The sequence below is a fragment of the Leucoraja erinacea genome, chromosome 8 (genome assembly GCF_028641065.1).
Source record: "Leucoraja erinacea ecotype New England chromosome 8, Leri_hhj_1, whole genome shotgun sequence".
NCBI lineage: Eukaryota > Metazoa > Chordata > Chondrichthyes > Rajiformes > Rajidae > Leucoraja > Leucoraja erinaceus.
Genome location: NC_073384.1, coordinates 3949084 through 3975890, shown reverse-complemented (window position 1 = coordinate 3975890; position 26807 = coordinate 3949084). Strand labels below are relative to the sequence as shown.

General features: G+C 47.4%; 1 protein-coding gene across 1 annotated transcript in view; it reads left to right on the top strand.

Moving 5' to 3' along the window:
* The window catches only part of macrod2 (mono-ADP ribosylhydrolase 2), a 1271393-nt gene that overhangs the window by 955958 nt on the left and 288628 nt on the right, over window positions 1-26807 (top strand). Inside the window, exon 8 of the mRNA XM_055638840.1 lies at window positions 13425-13455. Within this exon, the coding sequence (XP_055494815.1) occupies window positions 13425-13455 (31 nt within the window). The remainder of the gene's footprint in view (window positions 1-13424; window positions 13456-26807) is intronic.

The following is a 26807-nucleotide window of genomic DNA, read 5'->3' as shown; positions in this document are numbered from 1 at the left end:
CCATTTTTAACATCTCCCAGCTACACTAGACACCTGCCTACGCGGGTCCACATCCCTCGCGCCTGCCGTCGTATTGTATTGTATATCTTTATTGTCATTTCCTGAGTAGTCGCATACCCAGAGGAAACAAAAAACCGTTGCTCAACCAGTGTCCATTCAGTGTGCATGAAAAATAAATAGAAATAAAAAAAAATACATGTATCATGAACAAATTTAACACTCTACTAAACATTCAACAGGCGTTCCGACCGGCAGCGGCACAACAGTGGGTCTGCTGCAGTGTGGGGGTTTGTGCGCGATACTTGGCAGGGGGCAAAGTCCATTTAGCAGTCTTATAGCCTGTGGGCCTATAGCCTATCCATGTACCTGTCTAACTGTTTCTTAAATGTTGGGATAGTCCCTGCCCCAACTACCTGGATTGTACCGGCAGAGCAGGCTCGAAGGGCCGAATGGCCTACTCCTGCACCTAATTTCTATGTTTACCTCCTCTGGCAGCTTGTTCCATACACCCACCACCACCCTTTGTGTGAAAAAGTTACCCCTCATATTCCTATTAAACCTTAAACCTATGTCCTCTGGTCCTCGATTCCCCTACTCTGCGCAAGAGACTGTGTAGGTCTACCTGATCTATTCCTCTCATGATCTTATACACCTCTATAAGATCACCCCTCACCTTAAATCTTAAAGACCTTAAATCGTTTCCCCATCAGTGTGTTTCATTTTCATTGTTTACCAGAATTACGCCTGGAGTCGGGGGTATTAGCTACCGAAAAAGGTTGGATAGTTTTCTCCGGAACTCTGGAGATTGCAGAGAGACATGATAGACGTACAAAAAACTATGAGAGGCAGAGATAGGGTAGACAGTCACAACCTTTTTGGAAAAGTCAAATAGTAGAGGGCCCGGCTTTAAGGTGAACGAGGCAAATTGTAACAGAGATGTGCGGGGCAAGGTTGTTTTATTTTTACGCAGAGGCTGGCGAGTTCTTGGACGGCGCTGCCAGGGGTGGTGGTGGAGGCAGATTCGACAGTGGCATTGAAGGGAATTTTGGATAGGTACGTGGTAATGGGATGGGGGTCAGGAGTTATAATAATGGATGGGATTTTATATAGCGCCTTTCTAGATACTCAAGGCACTTTACATCGCATTATTCATTCACTCCTCAGTCACACTCGGTGGTGGTGAGCTAATTCTGTAGCCACAGCTGCCCAGGGGCAGACTGACGGAAGCGTGGCTGCTAATCTGCGCCTACGGCCCCTCCGACCACCTCCAATCACTCACACACATTCACACACATTCACACACGGGCAAAGGTATCCAGAGAGCCGGCCTCCACCGCCCTCTGAGGCAGAGAATTCCACAGACTCACCACTCTCTGTGAGAAAAAGTGTTTCCTCATCTCCGTTCTAAATGGCTTACTCCTTATTCTTAAACTGTGGCCCCTGGTTCCAGACTCCCCCAACATCGGGAACATTTTCAAGAAGGAACTGCAGATGCTGGAAAATCGAAGGTACACAAAAAAGCTGGAGAAACTCAGCGGGTGCAGCAGCATCTATGGAGCGAAGGAAATAGGCAACGTTTCGGCCCGATTGTGCCCAAGGACACAACGACAGTATGCACTCCAAGCGGGATTCGAACCGGCTACCTTCCGGCCGCCAGCCGAACACTTAGCCCATCGCGCCATCTGTCGCCCTAATGGGGAGAAGGCAGGAGAATGGGTCGAGAGGGAGAGATTGATCAACCATGATTGTATGGCAGAGTAGACGATGGGCCGAATGGCCTAATTCTGGTCCTATCCCTTAAGAATCCCTTAAGAATGTGTGAACTGATGGATATGGATTAAGTGCAGGCAGCTTCGGCGGCTTCGACCACCCCGGGCCGCTAGGTTGAACCGGCCCGTTCGCGGAGCTTGGATTCAGCCGCGGGACTGACATCACTTACCATCACCCGGCGGGGTCACAACAATCCGAAGCCTGGATCGCCTCGGCGCAGAGGGAGTATAAGAAGGGAAGAGACAAAGACTTAAGACTTTTGCCTTCCATCACAGTGAGGAGTATTCAACTCACTGTGGTGGATGTCAATTTGTGTTTTTTTGTGTGTGTTTTTGCCATTTTTTACTATATGTAGGACTGCAAGGCAACAAAACTTTGTTCAGATCGCAAGGCCTGAATGACAATAAAGGCTACTTTGACTTTGAAGAGTTGGTTTTGGCATCATGTTCGGCAAGGACAGTGTGGGCCGATGGGCCTGTTCTAGTGCTGCACTGTTTTATGTTCCATGTAAGCTTGAAAGACGGTTCCGTTTTCCCGTTAACTAATGTGCAAATACGAAATGTGTTTTTATTTCCCTCTCAGCAAATGAAAGTCCGATCGCATTTCACTCTGCCATGTTAATTGAAGTGTTCCAGGCATCTGTCACAATGAGGGATATGGAGTTTCATTCGCGTAGGGACATTATGTGGCTTTTAAGCAAAACAACCTTAGTGGTGGACTACATTTGATGACGGAAATGAAACAATTTACAATTCAGATTCAATAATCTGCAATCTGCAATTGAGGGAGTGCAGTGTAGGTTCACAAGGTTAATTCCCAGGATGGCGGGACTGTCATATGCTGAGAGAATGGAGCGGCTGGGCTTGTACACTCAGGAGTTTGGAAGGATGAGAGGGGATCTTATTGAAACATATAAGATTATTAAGGGCTTGGACACGCTAGAGGCAGGAAACATGTTCCCGATGGTACACAAAAAAGCTGGAGAAACTCAGCGGGTGCAGCAGCATCTATGGAGCGAAGGAAATAGGCAACGTTTCGGGCCGAAACGCTGCCTATTTCCTTCGCTCCATAGATGCTGATGCACCCGCTGAGTTTCTCCAGCTTTTTTGTGTACCTTCGATTTTCCAGCATCTGCAGTTCCTTCTTAAAAACGTTCCTGATGTTGGGGGAGTCTAGAACCAGGGGCCACAGTTTAAGAATAAGGACTAAGCCATTGAGAACGTAGATGAGGAAACACTTTTTCTCACAGAGAGTTCTGAGTCTGTGGAGTTCTCTGCCTCAGAGGGCGGTGGAGGCCGGCTCTCTGGATACTTTGAAGAGAGAGCTAGATAGGGCTCTTAAAGATAGCAGAGTCAGGGGATATGGGGAGAAGGCAGGAACGGGGTACTGATTGGGGATGATCATCCATGATCACATTGAATGGCGGTGCTGGCTCGAAGGGCCAAATGGCCTACTCCTACACCTATTGTCTATTGTCTAATCGGTGCCTCTGAACACTGATAGAAATCCCACTTTAAACATCTGAAATGTTTCCATCTATTGATCAAATGCAATCACACTTGCCGCTGTTCCTCTGTTGGACATACTGCGTAGACCTGCTTATTGATTAGATGTGCCTTTCCACCCAATCCTTCATTGATCTGATGCATATTGAAATAAATGTGACTTCAGTGACATTGTGTTTTGAGCTGCCATTCAATATGACAACCTGCGCAGGTTATTAATGGCGACCACAGGCTAAGTTCCCTCAGGCATTCCGCGAATTGGTAAACAGGAGGGATGAATTATGATGTATATTCACAGCCCAAGCAGCTGGAAAATTGATTGACTGAAGCATGTAGCGTGGAAACAGGTCCTTCGGCCCACTGAGACCTCGCCGACTATCGATAAGCCCGTTCACACAGAGAGTTGTGAGTCCGTGGGAATTCTCTGCCTCAGAGGTGGAGGCCGGTTCTCTGGATACTTTCAAGAGAGAGCTAGATAGGGCTCTTAATATTAGCGGAGTAGGGGATATGGGTAGAAGGCAGGAACGGGGTACTGATTGTGGATGATTAGCCATGGCCACATTGAATGGCGGTGCTGGCTCGAAGGGCCGAATGGCCTACTCCTGCACCTATTGTCTGTTGTCTACCCAAGTCCCATTTGCCTGTACTTGGTCCATAACCCTCCAAACCTGTCCTATCCTTGTGGAAACAGGCCCTTTGCCCCAACTTGCCCACACCGGCCAACATGTCCCATCTACACTAGTCCCATCTGCCTGTGTTTGGTCCATATCGCTCCAAACCAGTCCTATCCATGTACCTGTCCAACTGTGTCTTAAACGATGGGATAGTCCCGGCCTCAACTACCTCCTCTGGCAGCTTGTTCCATACACCCCATTTGTGTGAAAATGTTACCCCTCGGATTCCCATTAAATCTTTTCCCCTTCACCTTAAACGTATGTCCTCTGCTCCTCGATTCCCCTACTCTGGGTAAAAGACTCTTCCCGATCTATTCCTCTCATGATTTTGTATACCAAAGCTAAGATGATGTACCATATAACCATATAACCAACAATTACAGCACGGAAACAGGCCATCTCGACCCTTCTAGTCCGTGCCGAACACATAATCTCCCCTAGTCCCATACACCTGCGTTCAGACCATAACCCTCCATTCCCTTCCCGTCCATATAACTATCCAATTTATTTTTAAATGATAAAAACGAACCTGCCTCCACCACCTTCACTGGAAGCTCATTCCACACAGCCACCACTCTCTGAGTAAAGATACAGTTAGTCTGTATAAAGCTAAGATCTATCGAGTGCCTGCCTCTGTACCTTTAATTACTTACAAGGAAACTGAAGGATTAGCAGTTTGTTTCTAGTAATTGTCCAATCCTTCGTTGTGGCCACAGCGAGTGAGATCAGAGACCTAACCTGCCGTCGTGGCGTGTTGGAGTCAGGGGAGCCATTAATAATTATGATATGTACTAGCTAAAAGAGGAACAACATCCAAAGGATTGTTTTCAGTGATCTGTCCCATTCTAACCCTGATCTCTGCAGAGTTAATGTGCAAAAAATGGAAAGCGAATGCATTCTTCAATGTTGGAAGGAGAAGAGAGAGTTAGCGAGGTTGGTATAAAAGTGAACATTTTCCGAGTAATTAGGTCCCAGTGGATTGCAAACTAACAAATCTTTGGCAAATTGGGTACCTCGTCACAACAACAGATAAACCGTGCTTGGATTTACAATTAGCCATTATCTATCAAATGCAAATGGATGAAATGAAGCATCATTGTTGCATCCAGGTAAAAGACTTGACAATTATCCGTGAGGTGCATTAAATGTTCGCCGAGGAAATGTAAGAGCGCAGGGCGCTGGGTTACACACAAACTCCAGGTTCAACTCTGAAATGCCAATGAAAATACCACTTCAACTCCCCCTCCCATTTCGACTCCGACCTTTCTGTCCGGGGACTGAGTGAGTTCCACCACAAATTGGAGGAGCAGCTCCTCATATTTCGCTTGGTTGGTTTACACCCCAGCGGTATGAACATTGACCTCCAATTTCAGGTAGTCCTTGCTTTCTCCCTCCTTCCCCTCCCGACTCGCAGTGTAATCAACGTTGCGGGGGGAACAGTTTGTGTTAATAAATTAAAATTCTGAAAATGAGGAGGAGATTTTTAACCAAAGAACTTTTATTTTTACGAGGATGTTTCCGTAACCGGCTTCCGTCTCCGCACTAGTATCTTTGCTCCGCTACGGGATCTTTGGTGCGGAGACGGAAGCCGGTTACGGAAATGGGGCCTAAAATTACCCATGAATCTGCCCATGACCATACTAAGCCATTTTCGTCGAGTGATCTATCTTGCTCGCTATAGGATCTTTGGCTTACAGCCCAGTGGTATGAATATTCATTTCTCTCACTTCAAGTAACCCCAGCATTCCCTCTCTCTCTATCCCTCCCCCACCCAAGTTGCACCAGCTTCTCATTTTGGCCTCATTATTTCATCATCGTTACTTTTTTGCATATGTTTCATTCATCGTTCTTTATTTCTCCCCATCACCGTCTGTCTCTCGTTTCCCTTTTCCCCAACCAGTCTGAAGAAAGGTCTTTCGACCAGAAACGTCACTCATTCCTTCTCTCCAGAGATGCTGCCTGTCCCGCTGAGTTACTCCAGCTTCGGTTTAAACCAGCATCTGCAGTTCCTCCTTACACACTACCTTATTAATTAAACCAAATTTAACTAAACTAAATTAGTCAAACTAATTAGCTGGTTTGTTTTTTATTTTTTATTGAATTCATGATATTCAGCCAATATAAAGATCAGCAACCGTGAAATGTAATTTAAAAGCTGACGAAAGAAAGATTTCATTGGAATTTGTATTAAAATGGGAATATTAAATTAAATTTAGCTTACAAGCAATTAAATCTGCAGATCAGCCAAGTGCTTTGGATTGTGAACGAGATTGGGTTGACCCAGTTTACAAAGTGGCATTTTATCAATGTGCCAACTTAAGGAGTCATAGAATGATACAGAGTAGAATCAGGCCCTTCAGCCATCTTGCCCACATCAGCCAACATGTCCCAGCTGCACTAGTCCCACCTGCCTGCGTTTGGTAGTTTCAAAGTTTCAAGGTTTCAAGGCCAGTTCATTGTCACATGTACCTATTTTACAGTGAAATTTGAGTTACCCTAAGGCCATACTAAGTGAAAAGCAACCAGACGCATAAAAGTTAACGTAAGCATCCACCACAGTGGCTTCCACATTCCTCACTGTGATTGAAGGCAATAAAGTCCAATCTTATTCCTCTTTATTCTCCCGCAGTTCGGGGAAAGTCAAACCATCCGCAGTCGGTGCGATCAATGCTCCCACAGCCCACGATCCTACAGGATGGTGCATTATTCGGCTCGAAGGGCCGAATGGCCTATTCCTGCACCTATTTTCTATGTTTCTATGTTTCTATTCAGTATGAGTATAGAAGTTGTGAGGTCATGTTGACGTTGTACAATACGTTGGTCAGACGGCATTTAGAGTATTGTGTTCAGTTCTGGGCACCGTGTCATAGGGAAAATGTTATCAAGCTGTAAAAGGTACAGAAGATTTATGAGGATGTTGCCAGAATGTTGCCAGGACAGGACTAGACCTAGGCTGCTCACTAGGGGCGCTGCATTGAAGGCGCCTATGCCTGCAGTCTGTTCGTTTTTCTATTTTTTTTATTTTAGTTTGTCTAAACAGTTTTGTTTTGGGGATTCTTTGGTTTTTCTATGTGGGGGAGGGGGAAACCGTTTCCCAGTCGCTTCCGGGTGAGGATGCGACTATTTCTCCAAATCGCGTCCTCACCCCCCCTCCTCGCGGCCTACCACTGGATCGGAGCGGCCTTTCCTACCTGAGACCGGGGACCGGACCAGAGCTTCGGCAGCGGCGGCGCAGCGCTGGATTCACCGTGGAGCGGGCGATGCCTACCTGGATCGCCGTTTGGAGCTCCGGAGCGTTGGGCCCGCTGCTCCAACAGTTAAGGAAGTAGCTCCAGAAATAGCGGATGCATTAGTGATAATTTTTCAAAACTCTTTGGATTCTGGAGTAATTCCTGAGGATTGGAGGGTAGCTAATGTAACCCCACTTTTTAAAAAGGGAGGGAGAGAGAAAACAGGGAATTACAGACCAGTTAGTCTAACATCGGTAGTGGGCAAACTGCTAGAGTCAGTTATTAAAGATGGGATAGCAGCACATGTGGAAAGTGGTGAAATCATTGGACAAAGTCAGCATGGATTTATGAAAGGTGAATCATGTCTGACGAATCTTATAGAATTTTTCGAGGATGTAACTAGTAGAGTGGATAAGGGAGAACCAGTGGATGTGTTATATCTGGACTTTCAGAAGGCTTTCGACAAGGTCCCACTCTCTCCATCGCTCTCTTTAGATTAGTATACAAACTTAAAGCACATGGTATTGGGGGTTCAGTATTGATGTGGATAAAGAACTGGCTGGCAAATAGGAAGCAAAGAGTTGGAGTAAACGGGTCCTTTTCACAATGGCAGTGACTAGTTGGGTCAAGACTCAGTGCTGGGACCCCAGCTATTTACAAATATATTAATGATTTGGACGAGGGAATTGAATGCAACATCTCCAAGTTTGCGGATGACATGAAGCTGGGGGACAGTGTTAGCTGTGAGGAGGATGCTAGGAGGCTTCCTCCTCGACATTTCGTTCAAGCCATAAGGTCTGAATGACAAATAAAGGATCTATCTATCTAGGCTGCAAGGTGACTTGGATAGGCTGGGTGAGTGGGCAAATGCATGGCAGATGCAGTATAATGTGGATAAATGTGAGGTTATCCATTTTGGTGGCAAAAACAGGAAAGCTGACTATTATCTGAATGGTGGCCGATTAGGAAAAGGGGAGATGCAACGAGACCTGGGTGTCATGGTACACCAGTCATTGAAAGTAGGCATGCAGGTGCAGCATGCAAAAAGAAAATGAATGGTATGTTGGCATTCATAGCAAAAGGATTTGAATATAGGAGCAGGGAGGTTCTGCTGCAGTTGTACAGGGTCTTGGTGAGACCACACCTGGAGTATTACGTACAGTTTTGATCTCCAAATCTGAGGAAGGACATTATTGCCATAGAGGGCGTGCAGAGAAGGTTCACCAGACTGATTCCTGGGATGTCAGGACTTTCTTATGAAGAAAGACTGGATAGACTCGGATTGTACTCGCTAGAATTTAGGAGATTGAGGGGGGATCTTATAGAAACTTACAAAATTCTTAAGATTTCAAGGGATTGGACAGGCTAGATGCAGGAAGATTGTTCCCAATGTTGGGGAAGTCCAGGACAAGAGGTCACAGCTTAAGGATAGAGGGGAAATCCTCTAAAACCGAGATGAGAAAAACATTTTTCACGCAGGAACTCTCTGCCACAGAGGGTAGTTGAGGCCAGTTCATTGGTTATATTTAAGAGGGAGTTAGATGTGGCCCTTGTGGCTAAAGGGATCAGAGGGTATGGAGAGAAAGCAGGTACAGGATACTGAGTTGGATGATCAGTCATGATCATATTGAATGGCGGTGCTGGCTCGAAGGGCCGAATGGCCTACTCCTGCACCTATTTTCTATGTTTCTATGTTTCTATGTTTCTATGTTTCTATGATTGATGCTGGCTGCAGATGAGGAGCAGGTCTGTGTCCAGGGCTGCCGAGTGTTTTTCGCTTGTGACCCTGTGACCTAGGCATGCAATTCGAGCTCCGCTCTACGATCTTTGCCCCACGGACGTCTCCCTCCTCCAATCATCGCGCTGACTTATCATGTCCCGCCCCCATTGCCTGCTGACCGAAGTCTCTCTTGTCCAATCGGTGCCCTCGATCATCAGTCCCACCCCCACTGTCTCGCGGAAAGCCGAGATTTCACCGGGTTTTAAAATACGGATTACAGAAAATGGGGGGGGGGGGTTTCCCTGGGATTTCCCTGGGATTTCCGCCCCTGAGTGTAGCATTTCCTGCGGTTGCAAGGGAAGTTCAAAGTAATGCCCAATAGTCCCTCTTTGTTCTCAGCGGGCCCACAGTTACTGGTCCAAATTTCCAGTGGTTGTGGCTTCAGCGTAGAATGGGCACAGCCATCATAAAACGATGCAAATTGCTTTATGTGCCTTACTTATCCCTGGAGAAAGGAACAACAGCCTCCAGTTTCTAAGCAATTAAGTCTAATTGCAGAAGTAAGTATTCTTTTCAGATACAGTAGCTTTCTTTTGTTTCTAGATTCTGCATGAAAACTCGTAAAAGAGGAACATATTTTCCTTGGGTTTAAGAAAGAACTGCAGATGCTGGAAAAATTGCCGGTAGACAAAAATGCTGGAGAAACGCAGCGGGTGAGGCAGCATCTACAACTCAGGAGTTGGCTTGTATACTCTGGAGTTTAGAAGGATGAGACATATAAGATTATTAAGGGTTTGGACACGCTAGATGCAGGAAACATGTTCCCGATGTTGGGGGAGTCCAGAACCAGGGGCCACAGTTTAAGACTAAGGAGTAAGCCATTTAGAACGGAGATGAGGAAACACTTTTTCACACACAGAGAGTTGTGAGTCTGTGGAATTCTCTGCCTCAGAGGGCGGTGGAGGCCGGTTCTCTGGATACTTTCAAGAGAGAGCTAGATAGGGTTTTAAAGATATGGGGAGAAGGCAGGAACGGGGTACTGATTGGGGATGATCAGCTGGCTCAAAGGGCCGAATGGCCTACTCCTGCTATTGTCTATTGTCTATGGAGAGAAGTTATAGACTATGGAGAGAAGGAATAGGCGACGTTTTGGTTCGGGACCCTTCATCAGTCTGAAGAAGGGTCTCGACCCTAAATGTCATATTTTCCTTGGGAATTCTCACCCTATACCTTTTCCTTTTTATTTCTTTTTCATCTTTTACATTTGATGTGATTACTTTGGAAAGAAACGTATAATGTGTGACTTATCGGGAGCGTCGTACTGTTATAGTGTTGGGCAAAGGGGTCAACCTTGTAAAATTCAATAGGATATTTCTTGAGGCATTTCTCTGCCTGCGCTGGTGGGGACTCGGAAGGTATGCCGTGAGTCCAGCGATCTCGGGGACAGGGCGCCACGGGGACATCCCGGAGTCTGGTGCGAGTGCGCACGGCTTTCTGACAGTTCAGGCGGACAGGGACAGCGGAGACAGTGACATTGGTCGGTACAACTCTGGTCACTTGACGGTGAAGGAAGGTGTGTGTGTGTGTGTGTGGCCCGGGCATTGAACTGATGGCCGCGGGCCTCCGCTGATGCAGCGTGCCCAGGGGATTGTAACAGGCCGCTGTGGTGGCTGGTTATGTTTAAACTTTCTGTAGTTTTGTATCTTGTTGCTTTTTTGGCATGACTGTACGGTAAATCAAATTTCACTGTAGCTCGGTACACGTGACAATAAAGGGCCTCTGATCCATTGAAGCAGGCTAGCCGTTGAATATTAGCGAGTAGCGATGTCAATGATGGAAATCTGAATTGAAAACAAAATGTTAGAATTAATCAGCAGATCATGCAAGCGGCAGAGTTGCGGCCTTACAGCGCCAAAGTGTAAAGTAACGCGTCTGTGGAGTTCAATACGTTTTATCAGAGTGGATTTCCGTGCGGTTCCCGGAGGTTTTCGTCAGTCTCTCTACCTGCTTCCACTACCTGCAACCTCCAGCAACCACCTGCAACCTCCGGGAACCGCATGGAAACCTTGGGTGGGGCGCAAAGTCTCCAGAGGTTTCCGTTCAGGTTTCCTAAGTGGGAAAGGGGCATTATTCTTGACATCGGTGTTTCGATCATCCCGACGAGGGGACCTGTACATCGGGCCGTCCGTAGCGGCGACTACTGTGGGTTGAAGGCCCCCGACCACGGATGAAGAAAAGGAGGAGGAGTGACTGAACGTTATTGCAGTGAAGAATGTTGATTCCACTGTGGTGGATGTTTATGTTAAATTCTATCGTGTCTTGTGTTCTTTTTGATTGGATGGCTGCATGGTAAGTCAAAGTCCACTGCACCTTAATTGGTGCATGTGACAATAAATGTGAACTTGTTAAATATAAATTAATGATTTTCTTGATGATTCTCAAATGAATCCATAGTTTCTGTTTAGTAGTTGAATAGGAAATGGTGGAGTAGTCGGGAGCTCCTGAGATAAGAACATGTTCAGCTAACAGCATTTACCAAAGTTTCCTCTGGCTTCACAATTCGCAACTCGTCCATCCGTACCTTGCACCTTTGACATTTCATCTCTGACCTTTGTCCTTTCATCTGTGGCCTTTCTCCAACCATCTGCCTATTGACCCCCCCCCCCCCCCCCCACCCCCCCACCCCCCCACCCCCGCCCCGCCCCTGTATCCACCTATCACTCACCAGGCTTTGTCCTGCCCCACATTCCCCATTCTGAAGAAGGGTCCCGACCAGAAACATCGCCTGCCTGTGCTCCCCGGAGATGCTGCCTGACCCGCTGAGTTACTCCAGCACTCTGTGTCTTTTTATTAAACAAACGAGGGTGGCACGTTGGCACAGCGGTAGAGTTGCTGCCTCACTGTGCCAGAGACCCGGGTTCGATCCCGACTACGGGCGCTGTCTGTACGCAGTTTTCTACTTTCTCCCCGTGACCTGCGTGGGTTTTCTCCGAGATCTTCGGTTTCCTCCCACACTCTGGAGACGTACAGGGTTGCAGGTTAATTGGCTTGGTATAAATGTAAAATTGTCCCTAGTGTGTGCGGGATAGTGTTAGTGTGCGGGGATCGCTGGTCGACACGGACTCGGTGGGCTGAAGGCCTGTTTCCGCGCTGTATCTCTAAACTAAATTAAAATTGCATTTCAGATGTGTTTGCTTCCAGTTCTGATCAATAACTGGTTGCAGAAATCCAGTTCAAGGTCAAATAATGGATACAGATCCGTCAAGACGACAGTTCATATTTTCGCAACGTTGAATGTGTGTATCCCTACATGAAAACATATGCATCTTCATTATCCACCAACACTGATTATTCAGCATGTAGATAAAAATGCTGGAGAAACTCAGCGGGTGAGGCAGCATCTATGGAGCGAAGGAATAGGTGACGTTTCGGGTCGAGACCCTTCTTCAGACTGATGTGGAGGTGGGGTGGGGGGGGGAGGGGTGGGAAGAAGAAAGGAAGAGGCGGACAGTGGGCAGTGGGAGAGCTGGGAGGGGGAGGGGAAAGATTAAGAGAAAGCAAGGACTACCTGAAATTAGAGAAGTCAATGTTCGTACTGCTGGGGTGTAAACTGCCCAAGCGAAATATGAGGTGCTGCTCCTCCAATTTGCGGTGGACCTCACTCTGGCCATGGAGAAGGCCCAGGACAAAAAGGTCGGATTCGGAATGGGAAGGGGTGTTGAAGTGCTGAGCCACCGGGAGATCAGGTTGGTTATTGCGAACCAGCGGAGGTGTTGGGTGAAGCGATCGCCAAACCTACGCTTGGTCTCACCGATGTGGAACAGCTGACACCAAGAGCTGCGGATGCAGTAGATGAGGTTGGAGGAGGTGCAGGTGAACCTCTGCCGCACCTGGAAAGACGGCTTGGGTTCTTGGATGGAGTCGAGGGGGGAGAAGGGGGGGGGGGGGGGTAAAGCGACAAGTGAGTATACACTGTAAATGCCTCGGTCAAAATCGTGTATTGTCTTTCTGCTGACTGGTTAGCAACAACAAAAGCTTTTCACTGTACCTCGGTACAAGTGACAATTAAGCCAAATAATAATAATATTATTAACAATAGTTAATAACAATGACAATAGTTTCGTACTGAGTGTCAGATAGTTCAGGCTCAGCTGTACTTTCTGAATCTTGATTAATTACTTTATCAGATCTGCATTAGTTTAGTTTAGTTTAGAGATCCAGCGCGGAAACAGGCCGACCACCACTAACACTATCCTACACACACTGGGGACAATTTACATTTATACCGAAGCCAAATAACCTACAAACCTGCACGTTTTTGGAGTGTGGGAGGAAACCAGAGGTCTCGGAGAAAACCCACGCGTCCAAACGAACCAACTCCGTACAGACAGCATCCGTAGTCGGGATCGAGCCTGAGGCAGCAACTCTACCGCTGCGCCACCGTGCTGCCCGTCTTCTGATTGTTTTGATATTTTTAAATATATTTTGTTCTTTCTCTAACCATGTTTGTTTTCTGTAATTGCAGGCGTTTCCTTGTATATCTACTGGCATCTATGGTGAGTAAACCTATCTAGAAAAATATATACGTCTTATTGAATGACATAGCTAGTCGTCTTAATTTCAGCATTACGATAAATGGGTTTTCTTTTCGGACTAGTTCATTTTCTCATGCGTAAAATTGGAATGGAATTTCTTGATCAGTACGGGTGTCAGAGGTGACGGGGAGAAGGCAGGAGAATGGGGTTAGGAGGGAGAGATAGACCAGCCTTGATTGAATGGCGGAGTAGACTCGAATTCTGCCCCTACTCCTTATGACCTTATGAATGGAACATTTTATTGTCACATGTGACGAGGCAAGGCGAATTTCTTTGCCGCTGACCCGATGGAAACAGATAGCTGCCACCTACGGCAGTGACAAAGTGACAAAGCAGTTACCCCCCCCCCCCCGCATGCCAGGTCCCCCCACACTGGGTCCCCATTATTCATTGTTTCTCCCCCCACACACACCCTCGCCCCCTCCCCCATTGTCCACTGACCTTCCCCTTGAGTCCTCCATTGTTCTTCCCCCCCTAAAATTCAGTGCCCTGGCATAGATTCTGCACTTATTAACCTGTTCAGTGCCACTCCCAAGTAGACCCGGGTCTTCTTGGGCGTTTATGGCCCCGACCACGGGTGAACAAGGAGGACTGACTGAACCTTGTTGCCGTCCACCACAGTGAAGAATGCTGTGAAGAACGCACAGTACACAACAGCATTCTTCAATGTAGTGGATGTTTGTGTTAAATTCTATTGTGTATTGTGTGTTCTTTTTAAGTGTATCGCTGCTGGCAAATTCATTTCACTGCACCTTCGGGAGCACGTGGCAAATAAAATTGACTTTGACTTTGTCATGGCCAATAGTGAAACAAAAACTTGCTAGTACGTTAGGTTAATCCTCTGAACTAAAACGGGATTAAGTCCATGGTTAACCATTGTAAGGACCCTGCCTCTTTTCTTTAAGCGTAGATTTGCAGATTCTGTAACGACTTTATGTCCAATCCAGGTTCATTATTGGAAGGAAATAGTGGAGTGACCTTGTGGTTACGTTAGGGTGAATGGCCTACTCGTGCACCTATTGTCTATTGTCATCCGGCCTGAGGTGGCGCTGTTGACGCCGATCAGAGCCGGTCGGGCGTCGCTTCGTGCCGGCCACGGCAGCCATTTTTGCAGTCGCTGCAGCGGTCATGAGGTAGTAGGCCACGGCGGCCATTTTGGCAACCGGCAGAGGCGGCCAACCGGGGCGATTCCTGGATGCGTGTGGGGTGGCCAGCATAGACGGGCCTCGCCCCACCACTGCAGCTACCTGTCGACTCATGATCTCCAGGTGAGATCAGCTTATGTGGCAGGCCATTCCCGTTATCCCGTTAACCCATGACGTCACGTGATAGCCCTCGTAGCCACTGACGAGGGTTCGACGGCAAGTGGTCAGGCCATCAGGTGACGCCACAGGGTGACATTTTTGGTCGAGACCCTTCTTCCCGCTGAGTTACTTCAGCATTTTGTGTCTATCTTCATTTTAAACCAGCATCTGCATTTCGGTCTGAAGAAGGGTTTTTGTCCGAAACATTGCCTATTTCCTTTGCTCCATAGATGCTGCCTCACCCGCTGAGTTTCTCCAGCATTTCTGTCTACCTTCTGCATTTCGTCCCCACACATTCCCTTATTGTGTACCTGTAAACTGTAAATGGCTCGATTGTAATCATGCATTGTCTTTCTGCTGACTGCAGAGCATGCATTGTGTATCGTATTGTGTACAAAATCATGAGAGGAATAGATCGGGTAGATGCACAGAATCTCTTGCCCAGAGTAGGGGAATCGAGGACCAGAGGACATTGGTTCAAGGCCAAGGGGAAAAGATTTAAGAGGAATCTGAGGAGTAACCTATTCACACAAAGGGTGGTGGGTGTATGGAACGAGCTGCCAGAGGAGGTAGTTGAGCCTGGGACTATCCCAACGTTTAAGAAACAGTTAGACAGGTACATGGATAGGATCGGTTTGGAGGGATATGGACCAAACGCACGCAGTTGGGACTAGTGTAGCTGGGACATTGTTGGCCGGTGTGGGCAAGTTGGGCCGAAGGGCCTGTTTCCACACTGTATCACTCTATGACTCTAAGGTTATAACTGGTCTTCTTATTTTTATTTCTCTTATTTCCTCCCATAACAAGTTGGGCCGAAGGGCCTGTTTCCACACTGTATCACTCTATGACTCTAACAAAAGCTTTTCACTGTACCTCAGTACATATAACAGTAAGCAAAACGACACTACATCTGCTACAAACACTGCAGCATTGCCAATGCTACCAAATGGGTGGGAGTGAAGCAGAGTGAGCATGTTTTACCCAAGCGATCAAAGTCAAATCTTCCTCCCTTTTATTTCTTCCTGGCTGAAGAACCATCATCGGAAGACTGATTACTGAAGTACTTTGCATTCTTTCTCTCTCTCTCTCTCTTGCAGAAGTGTAAGCTGCAAACTGAACGTTTTTTTGAATAAATTAAGGGATACTTGAAAAAGAGCTTCAAAAACGCATTATTTGTTAACTGACATTTTATTATAGTTCACACTGGAAATATCACAAATTGCCTTGACTGTGATTTGCGTGTAAATGCGGTGCTTTGATAACCATTTTAAATTCATAAAGCATAAAGCGGGAAGGCTTTGAAACGTTCCCCCTGCTTCAAAAGCACGGACGTGCAGGAACTCAGGGAGTTCTTCTCAACACGGCTCTCCCAAACAACTGTTTAATTAGGCAATACCAGGGTCTGACCTGCCCTTTCAGCCTCTAATTGCTATAAACTTTAAGTTCTGTTGATTGTTGTGTTCACCTGGGACCATGCAAAGGGTGGTGGTGGAGAAAATATGAAGGGAATATCATTTGCCAGAGGCATCATTAGCTGTGGGGTCTTGTACAGAGATGCTGCTGATGTTGAGTAATACAGCACGGGAAGTTGGCATCATTTCAAAGGCTGTAAATAGGTGAGTGAGTGAGTGAGTGAGGGAGTGAGTGAGTGAGTGAGTGAGTGAGTGAGTGAGTGAGTGTGCATGCATGTGTGTATGAGAGTGTGTGTGTGTGTGTGTGTGTGTGTGTGTGTGTGAGTGTGTGTGTGTGGGTGTGAGTGTGGGTGTGTGCGTGTGTGTGTGGGTGTGTGTGTGTGTGGGTGTGCGTGCGTGCGTGCGTGTGTGTGTGTGCGTGTGTGCGTGTGTGTGTGTGTGTGTGTGTGTGTGGTATTGAAACATATAAGATTATTAAGGGTTTAAGAGGGAACTGCAGATGCTGGAGAATCGAAGGATTGTGTATTCCTTCGCTCCATAGATGCTGCTGCACCCGCTGAGTTTCTCCAGCTTTTTTGTGTAACCTAAGATTATTAAGGGATTGGCCACACTAGAGGCTGGAAACATGTTCCCGATGATGCAGGAGTCCAGAACCAGGGGCCACAGTTTAAGAATAAGGGGTAGGCCATTTAGAACGGAGACGAGGAAACACTTTTTCACCCAGAGAGTCTGTGGAATTCTCTGCCTCAGAAGGCAGTGGAGGCCAATTCTCTGGATGCTTTCAGGAGAAAGTTAGATAGAGCTCTTAAAGGTAGCAGAGTTAGGGGATATGGTGAGAAGGCAGGAAAGGGGTACTGATTGGGGATGATCAGCCATGATCACATTGAATGGTGGTGCTGGCTCGAAGGGCCGAATGGCCTCCTACTGCTACCTATTGTCTATTGTCTATTGTCAACTACCTAAACTACCTTCTTCAGTCTGAAGAAAGGTTTCAACCCGAAACGTCGCCCATTCTTTCTCTCCAGAGATGCTGCCTGTCCCGCTGAGTGACTCCGGCATTCTGTGTCTTATCATTGCACCAGGTGGCTGCAATGTCTGGACCGTGATTTATTTAGAGCAGGAATTGCTAAAGGATCTGTACTACACAGAGGATAATAACTGGCTTCCAGTGTGTGATCAGATTGCGGCAGGTAGTATTCAGATAAAGCTTAAAACAGCTGGAGTGAAAGAATAAGGCTGTGTTGAAACTGCAGCCATATCACACAGAATGGGACCCAGCTGTGCCTTTCTTAAAATGGAAATTCAACTCACGCACCAAGCTCCGATTCTTTCCTGGTTGCTCAACGTTACAGGGCTGTGGCAATAAATAGGGGGGGGGGGGGAGGGGGGGAATAAAAGCCCCTTTATATCAGAGCCAAGGTCATTTCTCCAGATTATATGCTTGTCCAATGCTCCAATTGTGTCCATTCACTAAAAAGAACCGACGCACCCAAAAATGGTACCTGTTTCAACAGGACTTTAGTAATAACTAGACCAAGTGCCAAGTGCAGAACGCAATACTCCACGACTCACCGATAGGTCCCAATACTCGCAACTCCCTAGAGAGGGAGGGGAGTAGAGAGGGAGGAGGGGAGTAGAGAGGGAGGAGCGGAGAGTAGAGAGGGAGGAGGGGAGTAGAGAGGGGTCTTCTTTCGTGTGGAGTGCACAGCCTAAAGTTATAGGACAACTTGTTCTATTTGATCTTCCGTTTGTGCATGTCGAGTTGATTGCATTAGTCGAAACAGGGCGGACCACGTGAATGTTGCAATCTTCCACCCCGGTAGAGGGGGAGGTGGGGGGGGAGGGGCGTAGAAAGGGAGGGGTAGAGAGGGAGGGGTAGAGAGGGAGGGGTAGAGAGAGGGGTAGAGAGGGAGGGGTAGAGAGGGAGGGGTAGAGAGGGAGGGGTAGAGAGGGAGGGGTAGAGAGGGAGGGGTAGAGAGGGAGAAACATAGAAACATAGAAACATAGAAATTAGGTGCAGGAGTAGGCCATTCGGCCCTTCGAGCCTGCACCGCCATTCAATATGATCATGGCTGATCATCCAACTCAGTATCCCGTACCTGCCTTCTCTCCATACCCCCTGATCCCCTTAGCCACAAGGGCCACATCTAACTCCCTCTTAAATATAGCCAATGAACTGGCCTCAACTACCCTCTGTGGCAGAGAGTTCAGGAGGTTCACCACTCTCTGTGTGAAAAAAGTTCTTCTCATCTCGGTTTTAAAGGATTTCCCCCCCATCCTTAAGCTGTGACCCCTTGTCCTGGACTTCCCCAACATCGGGAACAATCTTCCTGCATCTAGCCTGTCCAACCCCTTAAGAATTTTGTAAGTTTCTATAAGATCCCCTCTCAATCTCCCAATTTCTAGAGAGTATAATCCAAGTCTATCCAGTCTTTCTTCATAAGACAGTCCTGACATCCCAGGAATCAGTCTGGTGAACCTTCTCTGCACTCCCTCCATGGCAATAATGTCCTTCCTCAGATTTGGAGACCAAAACTGTACGCAATACTCCAGGTGTGGTCTCACCAGGACCCTGCACAACCGCAGCAGAACCTCCCTGCTCCTATACTCAAATCCTTTTGCAATGAAAGCTAACATACCATTCGCTTTCTTTACTGCCTGCTGCACCTGCATGCCTACCTTCAATGACTGGTGTACCATGACACCCAGGTCTCGCTGCATCTCCCCCTTTCCCAATCGGCCACCATTTAGATAATAGTCTGCTTTCCCGTTTTTGCCACCAAAATGGATAACCTCACATTTATCCACATTATACTGCATCTGCCAAACATTTTCCCACTCACCCAGCCTATCCAAGTCACCTTGCAGTCTCCTAGCATCCTCATGGAGGGGTAGAGAGGGAGGAGGGGGGTAGAGAGGGGGGGGGTTAGAGAGAGAGGGGTAGAGAGGGAGGAGGGGGTAGAGAGGGAGGAGGGGGGTAGAGAGGGGGGGGGGGTAGGGAGGGAGGGGGGGAGCGGGGTAGAGGGGGAGTTGGGTAGAGAGGGAGGGGGGGGTAGAGAGGGAGGGGGGGGGGGGGAGGGAGGGGGGGGGGGTAGAGAGGGAGGAGGGGTGTAGAGAGGAGGGAGGAGGGGGTAGAGAGAGGGAGGAGGGGGGGTAGGGAGGGAGGGGGGGGGTAGAGAGAGAGGGGTAGAGAGGGAGGGGGGGGTAGGGAGAGAGAGAGAGGGGGTAGAGTTAGAGGGGGGGGGGAGGGAGGGAGGGGGGGGTAGAGAGGGAGGAGGAGGGGGGGGGTAGGAGGGAGGGAGTGCTGGTAGAGGGAGGGGGGTAGGTAGAGCAGGGAGGGGGGGAGGGAGGGAGAGGGGGTCAGAGAGGGAGGGGGTAGAGAGGGGTGTAGGAGGGGGAGGGGGTAGGGACATGGATAGGGGGGTTTCAGAGGGAGGAGCTGGAGAAGAGGAGGGGGGGGGTAGAGAGGGAGGGGGGGGGGAGAACATGGAGAGAGGGCTTTGGAGTCAGGGAGGGGGGGTCCGAGAGAGGGAGGGGGGTATTCGAAAGGGAGGGGGATGGGGGTCCAGAGATGAGGAGGAGGGTTAGAGAGAGAGGAGGGAGGGAGTATGTGAAGATATAATCCAACAGAGTAGGGGGGGGATAGAGGGAGGAGAGGGTCCCAGTTGGGGGGAGAGAAAGAACAGAGAGGCACCAGAGAGAGAAAACAAAGGGGGGAGAGGATAGAGAGGGAGGGAATTGAGCAAAGAGAGGATGTGGAGCCATGAGAGAGAGGGAGGATTGGAGATTAGAAGGGTAGCGCAGGGACTCTCTAAAATCAACATTCAGGGAGGGGGGTAGTTCTGAGTCCAGAGCCCCTCATTCATATGGGGCGGCACGGGGGAGCAGCGGAGAATAGTCGCTGAGGGAGGAGGCACCAGAGACGGGGGTTCGATCCTGGAGGAGGGGGTGTTAGAGACTTTTTTTTAATAGAGAGGGATTTTAAATTAGAAGCAATGGGCATACATAATGGGTTTTAAGATCATGGTTAGAGGGGGAGGGGTAGGGAGGGAGGAGGGGGAGTTTTTTTTAATTTTAATTTTAGGAGGGAGGGGGGTAGAGAGGGGAGGAGGGGGGTAGAGAGGGAGGGGGTAGAGAGGGAGGAGGGGTAGAGAGAGGACGGTTAATGATTGATCCAGTTTTGGAGGTCACAGAGTGCTGGAGAGTAACTCAGGGGGTCAGGCAGCATCTCTGGTGGAACATGGATAGGTGACGTCAGGTCACAGAGTGCTGGGAGTGGAAATCAGGGGGCAGGCAGCATCTGTGGAGAACATGGATAGGTGGCTTTTTGGGTCAGGACCCTTCTTCAGTCCGAAACATGAATCCTGATCCGAAACATCACCTATCCATGTTCTCCAGAGATGCTGCCTGACCCATGTTAGAAATATTGCACTCTATATCTGAAATATAATCCAACAGAGTAATGTTTCGGATATATCAAACACTTGTCCCAGTTGTAGATGTTGAGAGAAAGAACAATCTGCACCAGAACAGAAACAAATCCCAAAAGATAAATGTTGTGTGTTTCAGAAAATTGAGCAAATATTCTTTTTGATGTGGAGCCATGCCGTTTTCCATTGGAGATTATAAACCGCACAAACTCTCTAAAATCAACATTCACTGAAGGTAGTTCTGAGTCCAGTTGCCCCTCATTCATATGGGGCGGCACGGTGGAGCAGCGGCATAGTCGCTGCCTCACAGCACCAGAGACCCGGGTTCGATCCTGACTACGGGTGTTAGACTTTTTTTTTTTTTTTTTTTTCAATTAGAAGCAATGCACATACATAATAATCATGGTATATAACATAATACATTTCATGTACAACTTCTTTTTTTTATTTTTAATTTTAGAAAAGAAAGAATGAAACAAGAGAAGCTTGAGGATAGTAGTGATGTGTAGAGCACAATAATTGACGGTTAATGATTGATATTTAGATAAATAGAGTGCGTCCTTAGAAGTGTAGCAAAAAAAAAAGCCCCGAAAATAAAAGGGCCTTAAGAAAAGAAAATAAGAAGAAAATGCAAAAAAGATAGAACTACCCAGAAAAGAAAGGGAATGTGCCTAATTCGTAACGTTACACACCCCTCACCTAGTTCTAAAACGGTTACTTTCCAGGGTTATGTTGCATCATATTACACCTGTAATAAATCAATGAAAGGCGACCATATCTGGTCTGTACGGAGTTTATACGTTCTCCCCTTGACCTGCGTGGGTTTTCCCCGGGATCAAGACTCAAGAGTCAAGAGAGTTTTATTGTCATGTGTCCCAGATAGAACAATGAAATTCTTACTTGCTGCAGCACAACAGAATATGTAAACATATGATATGACAAACGAGAGAGAGAGAAGCTCAGTGTGTATATACACATACGCTCAACATATCCATATATAAATATATATATATACATATAGGCTCCAGTACCTTATACATATGGGTATGTTGTGAGTATGTGTATATATGCACACTGAGCTTATATATATATATAATAATAATAATAATAATAATAATAATAATTTTATTTATAGAGCACTTTAAAAACAAACATAGCTGCAACAAAGTGCTGTACATCACTAATCATTGACAAAAAAAGTTAATACACACCAAAAATAACAATCAAAAGAAATAGTAGGAAAAGACATGTAAAATAAAGAAACATCAAAAACACCAAAAACAGAAGCAAAGCCTCAGGCATGGTCAAAAGCCAGGGAGTACAAATGTGTTTTAACATATATACAAACACACACACACATACTCAAAAAACAAGCAGTGCAATAATAATAATATTAGTCTATTGTAGTTCAGAGCCTCTATGAGGTTGTCGTGTTTAATAGCCTGATGGTTGCAGGGAAGAAGCTGCTCCTGAACCTGGACGTTACAGTTGTCAGGCTCCTGTACCTTCTTCCCGATGGCAGTGATGAGATGAGTGTGTGGCCAGGATGGTGTGGGTCTCTGATGATGTTGGCTGCCTTTTTTGAGGCAGCGACTGCGATAAATCCCTTCGATGGTGGGGAGGTCAGAGCCGGTGATGGACTGGGAAGTGGTCACAACTTTTTGCAGTCACACCCCAAAGATGTGCAGGTTTGTAGGTTAATTGGGTTTGGTGTGAATGTAAATTGTCGCTACTGTGTGTGTGGCATAGTGTTGATGTGCAGGGAACGCTGGTCATTAATGGCTGAGGGGAAGGTGACAACGAGGCGTGCAAACAGTAAAATTAATCAGGAGGACGATGAAACTAGTCGGAGAACTGGGGGGGGGGGGGGGGGGGGAGAGACGGAGGGAGGGGGAAAGCAAAGGTTCACTATGGCACACCTGACAATAACAATCCTGAACTAAAAATGCAACGGTTCATAAAGATGGCGTACGACCACTTGTCAAAGTCACTGCGGGATGGACAACAAATGTGACCCTCGTAACTCTGAATGAATCAGTATCAAATCACAATCAAAAACAAACACAATCACAATAATACTTTATTAGTCAAATATGTTTTGCAACATACGAGGAATTTCATTTGCCAAGTCAGTCACACAAATAAAAAGCAACGGAACACACAAAACACATTTTAACATAAACATCCACCACAGTCATAGAAACATTGAAACATAGAAAATAGGTGCAGTAGTAGAGGCCATTCGGCCCTTCGAGCCTGCACCGCCTTTCAATATGATCATGGCTGATCATCCAACTCAGTATCCTGTACCTGCCTTCTCTCCATACCCCCTGATCCCTTTAGCCACAAGGGCCACATCTAACTTCCTCTTAAATATAGCCAATGAACTGGCCTCAACTACCTTCTGTGGCAGAGAAGTCTTCTTCTTCTTGTGTATGGCATGCACAGCCTAGAGTTGTAGGTCAACTTGTTCTATTTGAATTGGAATTATTGTTGGACTTTCACATTGAATGGAGGTGCTGGCTCGAAGGGCCGAATGGCCAACTCCTGAATCTATTGTCTAATTTAGAAGAATGAGAGGGGATCTTATTGAAGCATATGAGATTGTTAAGGGTCTGGACACGCTAGAGGCAGGAAACATGTTCCCGATGTTGGGGGAGTCCAGAACCAGGGGGCCACAGTTTAAGAATAAGGAGAAAGCCATTTAGAACAGAGATGAGGAAACACTTTTTCACACAGAGAGTGGTGAGTCTGTGGAATTCTCTGCCTCAGAGGGCGGTGGAGGCTGGTTCTCTGGATGCTTTCAAGAGAGAGCTAGATAGGGCTCTTAAAGATAGTGGAGTCAGGGGATATGGGGAGAAGGCAAGAGTGGGGTACTGATTGGGGATGATCAGCCATGATCACATTGAATGGCGGTGCTGGCTCGAAGGGCCGTATGGCCTACTCCTGCACCTACTGTCTATTGTCTATTGATCTATTTGTTTGTGCACAGTTTTTTAAAAATAAATTGGATAGGCATATGGATGAGAAGGGAATGGAAGGTTACGGTATGAGTGCAGGCAGGTGGGACTAAGGGGAAAAAAAGTTGTTCGGCACGGACTTGTAGGGCCGAGATGGCCTGTTTCCGTGCTGTAATTGTTATATGGTTATATGGTTATATGGTTTCATCGGGTTGATTGCATTAGTCGAGACGGTGGACAACGTGAAGGTTGCAATCTCCCACCCCATCCACCTCAGTGACTCCTCCATGGTCCTCACTGTGATGGAAGTTGATCAAGCCCGCTGTTTCAAAATGGGAGCCAGTGGCCTTGGTTACTACACAAGGTGGGCAGTCGAATCAATATTAAATGCATGGAATGAAAAAATGCAAGCTGAGTCATGGGTTAATATAAAGCAATGTTATTTTCATTTAGATTGTACAATATTGTGCCCTAGCTAAGCAACGGTAATAAAATCGTGTGTTGGTTGTCTAAGCCTGCTGACTCAGTGGCAAGAGAAACGCGCTGACTCTGTGTTCAGAGATATGGCACTTACAAATCCCAGAATCCATTATTTCCCAAGGTGAACCTACAGGAACCCTGATTCAATTCATTCAAGGTCTTCGTGAAGATGTTTGAGAGGAGTAGAGTGGGAGGGAAGTAGTCAAGTCACCACGTCATCTTCTTTCGCATTCCATGGCACTAAATGTTTGGCAAACTACAGTTTGGTCAGTAGATTACCTACTTTCTGGCCAATTATGTGGAATAGACAATAGACAATAGATAATAGGTGCAGGAGTAGGCCATTCTGCCCTTCGAGCCAGCCGCCGCCATTCAATGTGATCATGGCTGGCTTTCTTCCCAACCAATTGAGCCTTAATTTAGTTCAACAAAGAAACTGACAAGTTACTAAAGAACTGATCATCCCCAATCAGTACCCCGTTCCTGCCTTCGCCCCATATCCCCTCACTCTGCTCTCTTTAAGAGCCCTATCCAGCTCTCTCTTGAAAGTATCCAGAGAATCAGCCTCCACTGCTCTCTGAGGCAGAGAATTCCACAGACTCACCACTCTCTGTGTAAAAAAGTGTCTCCTCGTCTCCGTTCTAAATGGCTTACCCCTTATTCTTAAACTGTGGCCCTTGGTTCTGGACTCCCCCAACATCGGGAACATGTTTCCTGCCTCTTGGGTGTCCAAATCCTTAATAATCTTATATGTTTCAATGAGATGCCGTCTCATCCTTCTAAACTCCAGAGTGTACAAGCCCAGCCTCTCCATTCTCTCAGCATATGTCAGTCCCGCCATCCCGGGAATTAACGTTGTAAACCTACGCTGCACTCCCTCAATAGCAAGAATGTCCTTCCTCAAATTAGGGGACCAAAACCGCACACAATACTCCAGGTGTGGTCTCACTAGGGCCCGGAACAACTGTAGAAGGACCTCCTTGCTCCTAATCAAGGAACTGCAGATGCTGGTTTACCAAGGTAAGACACAAAGTGCTGGAGTAACTCAGCAGGTCAGGCAGCTCCTCTGGAGATCCGTGGCCAGTCATCGATGTAAACCAGCAGCTGCAGTTCCTTACTGCACATTTTGTCTGCTCCACTGCAAATATCTCCTTAAGGTTTGCCTACATTGAAGTTCTCTTCTCTCCGATGGGAGTTTAGCTTAGAGATACAGCGGGGGAAAAAGGCCCTTCGATCCACCTTGTCCACGCTGTCCTGCGATCCCCGCATATTAACACTATCCTATACACACTAGGGATAATTTTACATTCATACCAAGCCAATTAACCTACAAACCTGTACGTCTTTGGATTGTGAGTGGAATCCGAAGATCTCGGAGAAAACCCACGTAGGTCACGGGGAGAACGTACAAACTCCATACAGACATACCCGTAGACAGGTTCGTACCCAGGTCTCTTGCGCTGTATATCCCCTGTCCCACTTAGGCAATTTTTTAGGTGACTACAGGCGACTAGGCTGTTGCCACATTGTCGCAGGGGTGTCGCATGTACGGTCGTGAGTCGTTTCCTCATTCGCCCAAAGAATCGTAGCGTTTTACAGCTCGCCGCTGGAGTTTGAAATGTTCAAAACCTTTCGGCAACAATCGGCAACAGTGAACTTGACGCCAATGAGGAAGTCCAGAGGCGGCACGCACACCCCCATCCACATTAACGGGACGGAGGTGGAACGTGTTTGTAGCTTCAGGTTCATGGGAGTCAACATCTCCGATGACCTCTCTTGGACCCACAATACCTCTACTCTGATCAAGAAGGCTCATCAGCGTCTCTTCTTCCTGAGGAGACTGAAGAAGGTCCATCCGTCTCCTCAGATCCTGGTGAACTTCTACCGCTGCACCATCGAGAGCATCCTTACCAACTGCATCACAGTATGGTATGGCAACTGCTCTGTCTCCGACCGGAAGGCACTGCAGAGGGTGGTGAAAATTGCCCAACGCATCACCGGTTCCACGCTCCCCTCCATTGAGTCTGTCCAAAGCAAGCGCTGTCTGCGGAGGGCGCTCAGCATCGCCAAGGACTGCTCTCACCCCAACCATGGACTGTTTACCCTCCTACCATCCGGGAGGCGCTACAGGTCTCTCCGTTGCCGAACCAGCAGGTCGAGGAACAGCTTCTTTCCAGCGGCTGTCACTCTACTCAACAACGTACCTCGGTGACTGCCAATCACCCCCCCCCCCACCTGGGCACTTATTATTTTTTTATTCAAATCGTTTGCTATGTCGCTCTTCAAGGGAGATGCTAAATGCATTTCGTTGTCTCTGTACTGTAGACTGACAATGACAATTAAAATTGAATCTGAATCTGAATCTGAATCGGATGAGCGTAGCGTGACTTCTCCTGGCGTAGGCGCTGTCGTGGGTTGTCGCCAGGTGCTGACTTTGGTTAATTCCATCGGCGACTACCTACGTCAACCGGCGACAGAATTGTCGTAGCTTGTGGACATAGGTTGTTGTAGGTGGACGTCCTAATGGGTCGCCGGTTGTCGGTAGCTTGCCGTAGCTTGACGTCGACTGGGTGGTAGGTTGTTGTAGACATTGTCGTTGGGGGGGGGGGAGTCCAGTCGCCGTTTTTTCGGGCAACCTGCTGAGACTATGACTGTCGCCGCCAGTCACCGAAAAAAACGCCTAAGTGGAACAGACCCATAAGGAAGCAACTCTACCGCTGTGCTGTG